We start from the raw sequence: 16,486 nt of genomic DNA, 5'->3' as shown, positions 1-16,486 counted from the left end.
TCTAGAATAATAATCAATAAATAGCATTATGTACTTCTCTCCTTTGTAGCTTTGTACATCAATTGGTCCACACAAGTCAGTATGAACAATCTCTAGTATTTCTTGAGAGGTATAAGTTTTTCCTTAAAAATTGACTTTATCATTTTTCCTAGCTAACATTGTTTGCATACTACATTATCAAGCTTCTTCAACTTAGGAAATCCTCTAACTTTCTTCATGTTACTGATACTAACCAAGTTATCAAAGTTAACATGACATAACATCTTGTGCCAAAGCCATACATCATCAAGTTTTACAATAAGACAAGTAGCATCCTCTATATCAAGATAGAATAGATTACTTCTAGTTTAATCACCTTTTCCAATCAGCTTTTCATTAGTATCATATATCTTAGCAATTTTGTTTTCAAATTCAACCTTACATCCCAAATTATTCAATTGTGACACACTCAATAAGTTATAATTTAATCATTTAACATAGTAAGAATTGTCACATTAAATCTTGTCTATCAGTTTGATAGAGCCTTTTCCTTTTATCAAACATCATGCATCATTACTATATCTTACACTATTTCCATTATAATAGTTTAAGGTAATGAACTTACTTTTGTCTCCAGTCATGTGATCTGAGCATTCATTATCAATGATCTATTTATCATTCTTGTTCACACAAGTCACAAATGCAGTTGCTTCATCTTCATTATATTTGTCCTTCATTGCAACATACACCACTCCATCATCATGTTCATCAGAATCATGTTCATCAGTAATGTAGCATGATTTCTTGCCTTTGTTTTTGTAATCTCTGTCATCATCTTCTTTTCTATTTTTGTACTTATTTCCTTCTCTATAGTTCTTCTTCTATGTACATCTTGTAGCAATATGACCAACTTCATTGTAATTTAAATAAATGATATGTAACTTACCTTTCAACTTACCTTTGTCTCTATGAAATCTTCTTTCCAATAGTGCTTCCAATTGTTCAACATCTTCTTCATTTGTATCACTATCACTAGATGCATATTTTCTTTTTATTTTCTTCCTCTTCTTCTTCTTCTACTTTACCTCATCAGAGTCCTTCAATAAAAACTTAGCCTTTAAAGTAAATTCAAGACTCTTAGGTTTGTTTGTCAAAATTGGATAACTCAAAAGTAGTGATTCTATCTACTAGACCTTCAAGAGTTAGATCATTTCCTATAATACATCTCAATTCTTGGATTGCAAAAACTCTAATAGCATAAATAGGAAATAGTGATGTTAATACTTTTCTTTAAAAAAAATCATCATCTATATGACCAGTAGCTCCTCTTATTGCACTAACAACTTCTTTTATCTTAGTAACATATTGAGCAATATTTCAACCTTCTTCCATTCTCATGTCATCAAACTTGCTTGTGAAGCTCTTAGATTTGGCTCTTTGAACATTTTTGTCTCCTCCATAGATGGTGGTCAAGGCATCCCACATTTTTTTTTTAGTTTCACATCCTTTGATATCATCAAATTCAACATAGCTTAGGGTAGAGGCTATTTCAAACATTGCCTGATTGTGTTCTTTATTTTTCTTCATATCTTCAACAATTAGGCTTCCTGTTGGATTAACATGTTCCACTATGATGGTAGTTTGTGCATGATCTCAAGTCCTGCAACCTATAGCTTCATTTACCATGCAATAAATTTTTGTTTTTTAAGTGTGGGTACATGTCTTTTTGACATCTTGATCTTTGTGCTTCTAGTACCTTTAAATGGGTCCTATTAAGTAGTATGTTGCTCTAATACCAATTGTTGAATTTTTTTTAGAATAAATGAAAGGGGAAGGGGGGTGAATCAGTTGTCCAAGGTCTAGATGTACAAATAAAACTTTTCACAACATTAGTGAACCCATAAAATATTCATATTCATGCATGCATCCATGTGAATATGCAATTATCTAAAACTTGTGGGTTACTGTCAAATCAACTTGTAGAAATGTAAAGTATGAAACATAATAGATTTATCAATGTACTTGACACAATGATTTAACATGGAAATTCAATTTGGAAAAAAACTACCAGTAACATGCTACTCCTTTTCAATCTTCTAAAGTGATGCCTTGTGAAAGGTCAACCTTGTTAGAGGTTACAATACACACTGTTAAATGTGACCTCGTTAAGGGATTTCAATCACCTTGTTAAAAGTGAGCCTTGATAGAGGACTTTAGGCCATTCATGTAGAATGCCAACCTATTAAAGGATTTACTAATGACTGTTGGGTCAACCTTAATCCAAAGGATTTACTAATGACTGTTGGGTCAACCTTAATCCAAAGGATTTACCCTATCTAATACAATTGTTAGAGAGTAATAATAGAGCTTTGATCTGATGCAACATACAACTTCTCTTGTAGATTACAGATCTCTATTCAGTCCTCAATCTTGCTTGGCCTTTGCACTTTGTAGTTCTGATAGTTTTCTCACCCTCCAAACATATATCTCCTTAAGTCTTCCTACTAAGTATGTCAATGCAATCTCTTCTTTGGTCACTACAATGAAGCAAAACCTTTCATCTTGGGTTCTTTGCTCTTTTTTTTTGATTTTATGACCTTCTCCCCCTTCGAGCTTCATGACTAGATATTCCTATAAATAGGAAATTAAGATAATTTTTCATTTTACATTATCCATTTTATGGTTTAGATGGATTAGATAGGATACAATGTATCTATCCCATGTCTTGTATCTTTTTATTCTAGAAGTTTCTCTTAGAATCTATTTGAATTCACCTAGAAATGGTTTATATTAATTTCTATGCCACCAACTCATCATCCTTATCTTCCTCCTAGTTCACAAGTTTCAAGAAAACAAACTTGTCATCTTAGATTTGAAAAATCTTTAATCTTTATCATAGTGTAGTAGCTCGACATTCTCAATCTTTTGATGCTTGGCACATACTGCATTGTTCGGCATCAACTGTGAGATCACTTGACATTAACTAAAATTTTGCTAATGCTTGGCACATACTGTGTTGCTTAGTAGCAACTATGACTTCACTCAACTTCAACTATTTTACTCAGCATACACAAGAATTTTCTTTTACTTGGCTCCAACTAATTTTATGTTTGGCTTGTACTAACTTTGCTCGGCACTTACTATTCACTTGGTCAAGCTTGGTAGAAAAAATTTGTATTTCTTGTTCTTCTAAAGTTTCTAAGTGTAACCAATCTTTGTAACCTTAAGTAGATTATCAATACATCATGTTATCATTGTCCTAACTGATCCTTGTGCTTCATTACATAATCATAACTCAACCTTTCCTTTAGGTTCTTTTGTTACATCTTATTGATCAAATCCTCTTCATCAATCAATTAAATGATAGTACTTGAATGTTATAAGTAGCTATACTACCATAAAATAGCAGGTTTGAGATCAGTGAAAAAATAATGTTTGAAACACATAATCTATTTCAACAATCTCCCTCTTTTCAATAATCTCTTTCAACAATGATCTTTTTAGTGATCGAAAAGGTTGGTATTGTGTTTTAGCAATTAATGATAGAAAATACATGATCGTCGTAACTTATGGTTATTGTAGTATGATCTCTAAAAAGGTTACTATATACTATAGTGATGGGTCAAAAGGATGGTGCATCACATTTGGAGTAAATGTGACATAGTGATAAGCGATGAAGACACATGTATCATTCTGTTATGATGAAGTATAGGTCACTATATAATATAGAGATGGGTTAGAAGGATCATGTGTCATGTTTGGAGTAAACATGACACAAAAATAAGAAATAAAGACATGTGTATCACTATGTGTTATGACAACAAAGTTGTATATGTCACTATATATTATAGCACTAGGTCAAAAGGATCACACGTCATGTTTGGTATAAACATGACATAGCAATAAGCAATGAAGAGACTTGTATTGCTATGTGTTATGAAAATATTGTGCATTTTCGAGGATTTTTGGGTGCATAAAAACATTGTGCAGTTTTGTGCATCAAAGGAGCTACATTGAATGAGTCAAGTATTGAATGAATATCTTTTTTCTCATTTGATGTTCACATTTCAAAAATTGTGGTACATTTCCATGCTTGTGTAGGATCGTAGGATTTTTTGAAGTGAAGGGACTTCTTGTTGCAATCTCACATTTTTGTGCATTTTTGTACATTAAAGGAGATACATCGAATGATTCAAATATCAAATCAATCAATATACACTATAGCGATGATGTCATGGCCATAAGAAAACATGGATGTTATATCGCTATGACATGTAGTGATCTCTTGTATCGCTATGTGGAGAATGTGTAAAATTGATATAGCAATGAGCAATAAGGAAGATATATTGCTATAACACCTAGTGATTATCAGCAAGAAGAAATGAAATATAGACATCTTGGCAATGAGTGATAAAAATATTAAATCACTATTAGCAATAAGTGTTTTTGGTGATAAAAAGGGGAGGATTGTGTTGTGGTGATCAACAATAGAAAATACATGATTGTGTGTTGTGTTAGGAGTAAACATGACATATTGATAAGCAATGAAGACATGTGTATCACTATATGTTATGACAAAAAATTAGTATAGATCACTATATATTATAGTGATAGGTCAAAAGGACCGCATGTCACATTTCTAGTGTAAACATGACATAGTAATAAGTGATGAAGAGACATATATCACTATGTGTTATGATGACTAAGTAGTATGGCTATAAGAAGGATTGTTATAGATTATAGTAATAAGAATTTTGATCATAGATCTCTTTTACAAGAAAATGGATATGGCGATGAGCGTTAGGGTTATCACCATATTGGTTGAGGGCCAGTATTGGTCAAAATATTGACCAAACTTGGTCAAAATTTTGACCGATAGTCTCATTAATAAGGGAGGCCATTTTAAACCAAATACATCATCAAAATTATGACATTGACAAGAAATGGTCAAAGTTTAATTGACAAAAAATAGTGACAAAATAATTTTTTGAAAATTTGACCAACATGAGTAAAAAATTTGACCAATTTTTATTGAAAAATGAGTCAAAATGTACTAGTGAAACTTTCATAACATGCTCTATGGACTTGCTTCAAACCATATAATGCTTTGTGTAGTGTGCATACCATATCTGTCTTTCTAGGAACAACAAATCCTTTAGGTTGATCAATGCAGACTTCTTCTAAGAATCCATTAAAAAATACAAATTTGACATCCATTTGGTATACCTAAATCCATTGCAAACAATATATTCAAGTAAAGTTATTACTACTTTCAACCTTTCAACTTAGCAAAATGTCTCACTATAATCAATTCCTTCCTCTTATGAACATCCCTTAGAAACAAGTCTTGCCTTGTTCCTTGTGACTTCACCTTTCTCATTCAACTTGTTTCTAAATACCCACTTTGTTCCAATCACAGTCTTGTCCTTTGGTCTAGGTATTAATTTCTATGTCTTGTTCTTCTCTATTTGATCAATTTCCCCACTCATTTCCTTAATTCAATCTTCATTCTCCAAAGCATCTTTTATAGATTTAGGTTTAACTTCACATAGTAAACATGTATCATTCTTCAAGTTACTTCTTGTCATGAATCCTGAATCTTTGTTTTCAATTATTTGAAACAAATTGGGCATATGGTTCCTCCTTACATACTTTTCTAAGATAGGTTCATATATTCTTTCTTCTTCTTGTATTTCACTTTGTCTTTCTTACTCTTCTACTGTAGATATCTATGGATAAAATTTAGCTTGGTATGGTTGGTGTTTAGTTTCTTCTCTCTGATTTTCAACGCCTATTATTTGTGACTCATCTCCTATAGCATAATATTTGGTAGTATGTTGACGCTTAATAAAGATCTTATGCCCAACTTTGGTATTGCCTAGTTGCTGATGCACAGTAGCCTCTTTCTATGGTTCAAGTAAGGTGCTAGGTTTGCCTTCATATATGTAGACAAAATATTTATAATCTTCAAGTTCTTTCTTACATTCCTCCTCATTCTTTTCTACAAATTCATCAGCTCTAACATTTGCACTTTCCACAATTTTTTTAATGTTAGAATTCAAACACTTATAAGTCTTGCTCTTAGCAAAAAATCCTAGAAATATGCCTTCACCACAATTTGCATCAAGTTTTCCTTTCCTTGCATCTTGTAAAACATTTTCTTCAATTTTTTTTGAAATAATTGACATTAAGTGACTAGCCATATCAAAGCTCAAAAAGTATTTTTGTTTGAGCCTTTCTTCACTTGAAATTGGTTTAGAGTATAGACTGCAGTACTTACAACTTCTCTCCAGCATTTTTGTGAAATATTCTTCTCATCATTAGTGTCCTTGCATAGTCCATGATTGATCTATTCCTTCTTTTAGCTATACTATTCTATGGTGGAGTCCTAGGTGCACTCATTTGTCTCTTGATTCCTTTGCCATTGCAGAATATGTTGAACTCGTCTTATATGAATCCACCTCCTCTATCTAATCTTAAGCACTTCAGACTTTTTCCTATTTCTTTCTTAACTTTAGCCAAATACCACTTAAACATTTGAAATTCATCTAATTTTTCTTTAAGAAACATCACATTCATCATTCTAGAAAAGTCATCAACAAATAGAATGAAATATTTGTCACCATAATATCTTTTCACTCCAACAAGACCATATAGATTAGTATGAACCAATTTCAAAATGTCATCAGAACAATATGTCTTGCTCTTGAAACTAGACTGTCATTTTTCCCATTTAACATTGTTTGAACATCACTTTATTGGGTTTTTTCAATCTTGGGAATCCTCTTACTCTTTTCATCTTACTAATGCTTACCAAATTATCAAAGTTCATATGAAATAGCCTCTTATGCCACAACCAAGCATCTTCAAATTGTGCAAGTAGACAAGTATCTTTAGATAGCTCTAGATAGAATAAGTTACCTCTTGTTTGACCACCACTCCGAATTAGTTCAGCAGCATTATCATAGATCTTTGTCTTTTTATGTTGAAATTCAATTTGGTAGCCTGAACTGATCAACTATGCCACACTCAAAATGTTATATTTTAAACCATTAACCCAATATGCATTGTCACATTTGATCTTATCATTTAGTATAATTGATCCTTTACCTTTCACATAAGATGGTGTATCATTTCCAAACTTAACACTACTTCCATTATAATGTTCACATTTTTCAAACTTACTTGTATGACCAACCATATGACGTGAACAATTACTATCAATTATACATTTGTCATTTTTGTTCACATGTGAAATCAATGCAGTTTTCTTATCTTCATCAAATTCATCTTTCATTATAACATAAATAACTTCTTCATAATTTTCATCAGTATCACTATCATAATCATGTTCTTAAGCAATGTAACATGATTTATTACCTTTTCCTTTGTAGTCTTTGTTACCCTGATTGTCTCTACTTTCTCTTCTTTCTCTATATTTTTTGTCCTTCCTTTCTTCCTTCTTATTGCTGTCAAGACATCTTGCAACAACATGACCAACTTGGTTACATGTAAAATAGATAATAGGGACTTTACCTTTGTATTTTCCTTTTCATCTTGCTATTCTTCTTGCCAGTAATGCTTCAAGATTATCAAGATCATCATCTGATTCATGACTATTGTTGTCCACATGTTTTCTTTTCTTCTTTCTCTTAGATCCAGGAAGGGTTAGTTGAGACTTGAATGCACATTCAATACTAGCTAAGGAAAAAATATCAAAAATTAACAACTCAAATGTAGTGGGTCTACCAATTAAACAATCCAAGGTCTGATCATTACTAGGTGCACATCTCAATTCTTGAAGTGTAAATACTATAATTGCATAGATAGGAAATAAAGTCCTCAATACCTTACTTAGCATAGTCTCATCAAATATAATGCCTCAAGCTCCTCTAATAGCATTCACAACCTCCTTGATTTGGCCACAATACTGAGAAATAGTTTCACCTTCTTTCATTCTCATGTCATCAAATTTGCCTCTCAAACTTTCAGCTTTTTCTCTCAACACATTTTTGTGTCCTCCATGAATTTGTGCCAACTTGTCCCAATTTTTTTTTGTTTTAGTACATTCCTTCTCATCATCAAATTTAGCATAACTTAAAGAAGATGTTAGATCTATCATCATTTGATTATGCTCTTGTTTCTCCTTCATTTGTTCAATAGTCATGGGTCTAGGAACTTCAATGTATTCATTGTCAAGATATTACAATGCAAAATCTCCAACTCTAGGAAAATACAATTTCATCAATCATTTCCATGCAGGTAGGTTTCCCTTGTTTAACTTAAGTACCTCTCTCGTGTACATCTTGATCTTTAGCTTTATTTGTTCAAACTTTCCTTACAAGCACTAGAAGCTCGGATACCAATTGTTAGAACAGTTAGAATAACTCGAAGGGGGTGAATTGGTTATTCTTAGGTCTAAATGTACCAATTCCAATTTTTCTAACTTCAAATAACATAAATAATCTCATTAAATATCTTGATCCATATAGCATATCATTAACAACTTAATATTTTTTTCATTATGTAACTCTTTATTCAATATATGTCAACCAATAGTAAAAATAAATAAAAATAAATAGCATGCATCTCACATATAACATTCACACATATATGACACCATAATTTAACATGGAGACCAAATTTGGAAAAAACCACCAAATAACATGCTACCACTTTTCACTCTTCTAATGTGAGCTTAGTTAAAAGCCAACCCTATTAAAGGTTACAAAACATATTGTTAGGTGTGACCCTATTAAAGGATATAATCACTCTATTAGGAGTGGCCTAGTTAGAGGACATTGGATCATTCCATTAGAATGTCACCTTGACTAAAGGATTTACAAAATGACTATTAGCTCAACCTTGATTAAAGGGTTTTTATTGCCATAATGGATAGAAAGTAACAAAATGTTTGATATGTAAGATACAAATCACTTTGCAAATTCAGATCTCCATTCAACTCCCTTTTTGGTTCATTGATTGGGTGTCATTAACATCTCCATCACTAATCTTCTTGGCCACCCTTCAAGCAATCACACTTCACCAGTCACTTAACTTCTCCTCTTCTACTTTGTTCTTCACAGGTTCTCTTTAAGATTGATAATCAACAATGAACCAACCTTAGAAAACATCTCTTATGACTCCTTAAATAAGTAGTTTTGGTATTTTACCACTTAAAAATCATTTAGATCTTAGGGTTATGTTAGATCCATTAAATTTATCAATCTTTTTGTTCTTCTACCCATTTCTTACTACTTCTAGAAACTTCTCTTTAAATCCTTACTTTTGATTTCATAAAAACTCAATTTGCACATCAAATTGCCAACTCATCAATCCTTATCATCCACACATTTTGACTAATTCAAAAATTCAACCATGTTGGCCTCAAACTCGATTCTTTCAAAAACTATGGCTTTTTCTGACATAGTCATTACTATGTAGCTCGCTCTCTATTGTTATCTCTCACTCAGCTTCGACTAGCTCATGATCTTTACTACACTTGGTCAGACTATACTTTTCTTCCTCATTTTGCTTGATCATAACTATCACTCAGCTAATACTATTTTCTCAGCTAACTCTTAAGTTTCTTAATCTTATGTTTTAGCTCCTTCATTGACCAATTACGTTTTACTAAGATTTTCGTGTGTTTAACTCAACAATTCTATATTTCATATCATGACTAAACAATACATCATCTTGTCAAAGACTAACTAATCAAGTGCCCACTACAATTCCATCATGCTTGCTCCTCCTCACTCAACAACTTCATGAGTTCATCTAGTTATCTCTCTTTTCAAATCCTCTCAATCAATCAACTAATATGGTACTCTAAACTATTTGTAAATATCTCTATTCTTCCCTCTCACTCAGCTTCGACTAGCTCATGATCTTTACTACACTTGGCCACACTATACTTTTCTTCCTCATTTTGCTTGATCGTAACTATCACTTGGCTAATAATATTTTCTTAGCTAACTCTTAAGTTCCTTAATCTTATGTTTTAGCTCCTTCATTGACCAATTACATTTTATTAAGATTTTCTTGTGTTTAACTGAATAGTTCTACACTTCATATGATGACTAAACAATACATCATCTTGTCAAAGACTAACTAATCAAGTGCCCACTGCAATTCCATCATGCTTGCTCCTCCTCACTTAACAACTTCACGAGTTCATCCTAGTTATCTCTCTTTTCAAATCCTCTTCATCAATCAACTAATATGGTACTCTACACTATTTTTAAATGTCTCTTCAGTAGGTTTGACATCAACAATTGTTCCAATTGTAGTTTTCAACAATTACAACTCTCACTGTCATGTTTTCATAAATGTAAATTATAATGCTATGATTCTATTTACTATTTTCGCATTATTTTTTAATTAAATGTGGTACCTAAATATAAAATAGTGAGCCTCACTAAAAATTTAATAAATTTTTTAATTTTAATTTTTTGTTAAATTAATTTATATGTCATCAATCTCATACAATTATTTTGAAGTTAATTTTTTAAAGTGAAATTTTCATCAAATTATGGTGTCCATACATGAGAGGTTTTAAATATTAGCTTAATAGCCAATTACAAATTAATTCAAAAATACTCAATAAAAATTAAGAAAAAATATTTTCATCAATCTTGATTGTGTTGGGTAACTTCATTTAAAAGGATTTACAAATATTTATTTATTTGTGTCAAGTTATGGTGTCTGTACACGAGTTGGTGGTCCTAAAACATGGATTTTGAAAAAGTGGATTTTAAAGACAAATACTAGAAGGAAAAAAAAAATGTTATATGGGTATTCAAATAAATTACACTATCAAAAAGTAGACTCTAAACACTACGATTTTTATTACTAAAGTTTTTTGATATTCAATCTCTAAGGGCCTCAAATTTTGACATCAATTGCCAAAAAAAAAAAAAAGGAAAAATACTTTCACTTTTTGCCCAAAGGTAAAAGTCAACTTCTTGCACTAACACAAAACAAGTTCTCATGCAAAGAAAGCACACTAAAATATCAAACTTAAAAAATAATGGTAGAAGTTAATGATCAAAATCAATTCCATCATATATGATGGTACCAAAACATTAAAATAGTTTACTGCAATTGAATCGGGGATGAGAACGATATCACCTTTGACCAAGTAAAACATCACAATAGAGAAAAGAAAAGAAAAGAATCCTCATGTTAGAGAGAAATGAAATTAATGGTGTGCAAGGATAAATTGGCTTTCTAAGAATCAACACCCATCAAAATTTAGTAAAAATTTAGCTATACAAGATTTAAATACATCAAATTTTTATGGTTTTAAGTGCCACTACAATGTGATACACAACCCAAATATTATATACAAATATTTTATAAAAAATTCTTGTTAAACATACTAAACTTGAAAACTAAGATTAAAAAAACACTTGGATACAATGTAAGAGCATCAAATATCTTAAAATAGATGGCTAGCATTAGTAAGTTAAGTGATTAAAGAAAATATAAGATTTTACTACAATAGCTGGAATGAATTAATTGAATGGATCTATTAAAGAAGAATAAGATACAAAAATATATAGACAATGGGTCATCTATAATAGAAATGACTATTTAAAATATAGGCATGTATCCTCATATAGGAATGTGCACTTTAGAAAACAAAATATAATATGCATAGTATCTAGAATATGTATTTTAGGTAAAATATTGTAGGCTATAATTTCTTACAACAGTGTAAATATATTATATCCATGCATTATGCAAAATATTGTGTACATGTAATGTTGTTTAAGGAATTGTGAGAAGAAAATTATATGAACTTGCCTAGATTATCTTGAAAACAAGTGCTCTATTATGTGTCTTCAATTAAAATAGGCATTAGGTTTTCAATTGCAAATTAACTTGGAGTATATTAGGAGAAACTTAGCATAACTCTTTCATTAGAGGCAATTGTGGAAGGAAGGATTCTCAATGGCAAGGAGTTGTCTTACACTATTGTGCGATGTGAATTATGATAAAGATTGTGAATTTAGATCTTTAAAATAAAATTAAAAAATCAAACAAGAGAGCGAATATGTTTGACATTCACATATTCATCTTTCTTAAAAAATAGATTGTAAAAACTAGTTATAAACCACTTAGATGGTTGACAAATTGACATAAATTTACACTTTGATAAATATAAAGTGATAATTAGTTGTTATGTTTGTTTTAGTAAATATACCAATTTATTGATTAATCGATTTAATGTCTAAGGCTTTACTCCAATTGTTAGATATTTTCATTAAAACACTTATGTTTGACATAATTGTCATATACTGAAATGTGCAAGGCCAAGACACTTTGTTTGAAATCCTTTCATAAATATAGTAACCCATTCAAAAAAATCGCCCTTCCTAGTTCCTTTCATATTTAACTTTGACACAAGCTTATTGTATTTTACGTCTATATTTTCAACTTAGATTGCCTTTCAAAGTTCTACAATATTTAGTAACAAATCTTGATCTATCACACACCCTCATCACATTTCAACAACCTAAGCATGCACAATATAGTCCATGTTTCCACATCTACTTTTGTCTATATGTAAAATCTCTACATCAACACCACGAAAAGGAAATATTCTTTCATATTATATTCTTTAACTTTCTAATTCCAACCATATTTATAAATCTATCCTTTTCTCTCAAGCGAAAATCTCCGCAATAATAATATCACAAAGAATATATATTCCCCAAGGCCACCATTTCTTCATTCAAACTCATCGGGTCGATGACCACGCGCGTTGAACATTGACGTGCCTCTCACATTCTAGATGATTTGAAGACGGTCCTTTTTCAAAATGTAGTCATTCCCATATGTGTCGGTAAAAGTCTTTATTTATGTAGAAATTTTAAGATTCTTTAAAATAAAAGTCCAATTATGACCAACTTTATTAGTTACAACTTGCAATGGTTAGTCTCAATCTCTTGTTTTGCGGTGACAATGATGCCTCATAAATCCAACACCTATGACATTTTTAATACGATTGCCACGTTTTCCTCTCGTACAACATTTTTAATACGATTGCCCAATTTTGTTCATCCGCCCATTGACGGCCTTCATTGGAATTCCATTCCGACTTCATCGGCAATGTTCAGCATTGACGCGATTCTCTCTCTCTTGACTCTACCACCTATTTAATACGGCTTCCCATTCCCTCTTTACCCACACCCTCGTTTTTTTTCTTGCTTCAAGGCTTTGATATTTACAAAAAGAATGGCTGCAGTCGTCCAAAGTTCTGTAAATTCGGAAAATGAGAATTCAGTGGTAAATCGAAGGATAGGGAATTATCATCCCAACGTCTGGGAGGACGATTTCCTGCAATCCCTTTCATCCCCGTATCAGGTGGGTGGGCGCCTCAATGTTTATTTTTTTTATTCGTCTATTTATTTGAAAGTTCAATGCTTATTTTATATGTATATACCAAATTTCAATGTAATTAATATTATTATTTGTTTTGTTTTGTTTAATTGTTGAATAGGAAGCTTCATACCGTGAGAGAGTAGCAAATTTGATTGGGCAGATTAAAGAAAAGTTATTTAATCCTCTGCTCAAAGATGGAGGAATATGTTCCTCTTCTTGTGACCTGCTGGAAAGATTCTTCATTGTTGATGCTGTGCAGCGACTAGGAATTCATCGTTATTTTCAGAATGAAATTAAAGGGCTTCTGGATTATACTTACAAGTATCGCACCCAGCTTTCTAACTCTCCATTTTTTTCATTTAGAAAGAATTTCAATTGAATACATTTAATTTTTCCAACTTATTGATTTCATTTGATAATTAATGATATATATATCTTTTTGAACAGGTATTGGAATGAAAATGGTATTTCATGGGGCAGTCAAAATTCTACTGCAGATCTCAGAACTACTGCTTTGGGATTTCGAGTTCTCCGCCTAAATAGATATCATGTATTTCAAGGTCTCTATTTCAAATCTTGCTGTTTGAATTGTACACAACATTAAAATGATGCCATATAAACAAAACTACATGGAAATGATTTAATTTGTGTAGAACTTTTTGTTTTGATATAAGCAGAAGTATTCCAAAATTTTAAAAATGAAAATGGCGAATTCATTCTGACATCACTAGCTGAAGAAGGTGAGAATCAGTTAAGAAGTGTGTTGAGTTTATACCAAGCTGCCGAGATTTGTTTTCCTGGTGAAATGATTATGAAAGAGGCTAAATCATTTGCCTCTCGATACCTTCAACAAGCACTTCAACAGAGTCGGAACATAACAAAGAAAAGCCAGCTTTTGACAGAGGAAAGTGCTGCATAAACTCCATCTAATTTTAATGAAGTTGTTATAGATTAATGTTTTAGCATATTGATATTAACAAGTAAACCATTTCGTACGAATATGCAGGTTGAATATTTTATGAAGTATTCCTGGAGATCAAGAAATCCAAGATGGGAAGCATGGAATTCCATACAAATATTCAGACAAGATGTTGATTCTTGGATGTCAATGGAGGGTGTTTATAAGTCAGTACAACAATCAACTCCTGTCAACACTTTTTTTTCAAGTGGTCAAAAATGTGAAAATTTATTTCTGCCGTTTTGCGTACGTTGAGTCTTTTTAGATGAGAGAGAACTCAAATATGAAATATTCCACTCATAGCTAACATATTTTATTGTCTACGAAGTCATCTTTAAAGTAAGTTCTTAATGGTCATAGGCAATACTCGATAACAACGCAAGCTAGCTTATTCAAATCACTTGATTTTATTTTTTTCAGGATGTCACATGAGATTTGTCAAAATATTTTGGAGGCAGCAATATTAGATTTCAACATAATACAAGCTCAACATCAGATTGAGCTCAAAATAATATCCAAGTAATAGTTTTTTAAGTGAAAATTGAATTGTTCAAATAAAATAGTTTTTTATTTTAGATTGCCTATAAAATTTGTTATATTGGAATAACATGTATTTGGTGATATAATATGTAGATGGTGGAGTGAAGCAAGTGTAAAGCAACTTCATTTTTTCCGACATCGACATGTGGAGTACTATTTTGCATATGCATGTGGATTGTATGAATTTGAATTCTCTCTCACTCGAGTTGGATATGCTAAGTTGGGAGTCATGATTACAATCATCGATGACATTTTTGACACTTATGGAACAATGGATGAGCTTATACATTTTAAGTCAGCCTTGATCAAGTAATTATAGTGTTTTCTAAAATTTGTGCAACCTCGTCATGACAATCATAAACATTAATTCTTTTTAATTTTTTTTGTAGCAAATGAATTTACTTACTCTCACTTTGTGCTACACAGTTGGGATATGTCTATGGTGAATAATCTTCCAAAATATATGCAAATTAGTTTAGAATTTTCGCATAAAACATATATGGAATTGGTTGATGAAGTAGAGAAAATACATGGTCCACATGCATGCAAGTGGATGCAAGAGTACGTAAGTCACAAGATCAAATTTGATGTTAATATATCTAAATAAATAGTTTTTTTTAATGTAAAATACTTATAAATCTTACATTGTATTTCATATATCTTCTATTGCAGTGGACGAATCTAATTTTGGCAGAATGGGAAGATGCAAAATGGATTGCCAAAGACTATCACCCTACTCTGGGTGAATATTTAAAGAATGCCATTAACTCTTCAACTATACCTGTAGTCACACTATATCCAATGCTTTTAATTGACATGAATCTTCCTGTCAATATTTTGAAAAGGATTAGTAAATTTGAATATGATGTAGTAATGGGTTGCCGATTAATTGATGATTGCAAAGATTTTCAGGTATTTATTGACCAAACCTAGCTAGGCCTATCTTTTATATACAAGTCATATATTTTAATGAGACAACTTATCTATCTTTTTTTCTAAGTGAGTATGTTTTCTTTTGAAGGAACAACAAGATCATGGAGAGACTGCTTCATGGCTAGATTGTTACATAAGAGATAACCGTGGAATGACAATGGAGAAAGCTTTAGAACATGCAAGCATCCTAATGGAGTTACACATGGAAGAATTGACTAGGGATTTTCTATTTTATGAGAATGATATACCAACATGTTGTGAAAGAGTGTATTTTGACTGTATGTATAGATGGGTAGGTTTCATGTGGAGAGACATTGATGGATTTTCAAATTCCTTCAAGGGAACAAAGGAGGACATAATGAAAATCCTAATCAATCCTATAAATTTATCTCCTACAAAATAAATATGTGAAAATCCAAAAGGTTGACTCTATGCATATTAATATTTATGAGATCCTAATTAATTAGACAAATAGAAATGTTCTTACAACTCATATACATCTTCAAAGGTCCTCAAGTATATAAGCAAATTAACCATAAATTTTATATAGTACATATATAGATGCATATGTTTGCATCTATAAATGCATGAAATGTCAACTTATAGAAAGATATTAGGTATATCTTAATTGTTCCTGGCTAGGTTGACTTGGATTTCCCTCTAGCCCTCTTTACCAATTTTGGT

General features: G+C 31.4%; 1 protein-coding gene across 1 annotated transcript; it reads left to right on the top strand.

Annotated features, from left to right (window-relative positions):
• Positions 1 to 13,190: 13,190 nt before the first annotated feature.
• Positions 13,191 to 16,255, top strand: LOC149541395 (sesquiterpene synthase Cad-like). Its single transcript, XM_089796671.1, has 10 exons — positions 13,191 to 13,353; positions 13,490 to 13,692; positions 13,819 to 13,931; positions 14,049 to 14,276; positions 14,379 to 14,496; positions 14,750 to 14,848; positions 14,963 to 15,178; positions 15,296 to 15,434; positions 15,542 to 15,781; positions 15,891 to 16,255. Exons 1-10 carry the CDS (start codon positions 13,225 to 13,227, stop codon positions 16,203 to 16,205), a joined length of 1,800 nt encoding a protein of 599 aa, XP_089652797.1. The 5' UTR covers positions 13,191 to 13,224; the 3' UTR covers positions 16,206 to 16,255.
• Positions 16,256 to 16,486: the final 231 nt, after the last annotated feature.

Source organism: Cupressus sempervirens, chromosome 8 (assembly GCF_028749045.1).
Source record: "Cupressus sempervirens isolate cs-2001-9-10 chromosome 8, ASM2874904v1, whole genome shotgun sequence".
NCBI lineage: Eukaryota > Viridiplantae > Streptophyta > Pinopsida > Cupressales > Cupressaceae > Cupressus > Cupressus sempervirens.
Note: the sequence above shows the minus strand (reverse complement) of the source record. Positions and strands in the feature narration are given on the sequence as shown.

Coding starts and splice junctions, on each gene's coding strand:
- LOC149541395 (XM_089796671.1), top strand. CDS start 13,225: ATGGCTGCAGTCGTCCAAAGTTCTGTAAATTCGGAAAATGAGAATTCA. Junction 14,277..14,378: donor AAGCCAGCTTTTGACAGAGG/AAAGTGCTGCAT, acceptor CGAATATGCAGG/TTGAATATTTTATGAAGTAT. Junction 15,435..15,541: donor GCAAGTGGATGCAAGAGTAC/GTAAGTCACAAG, acceptor CTTCTATTGCAG/TGGACGAATCTAATTTTGGC.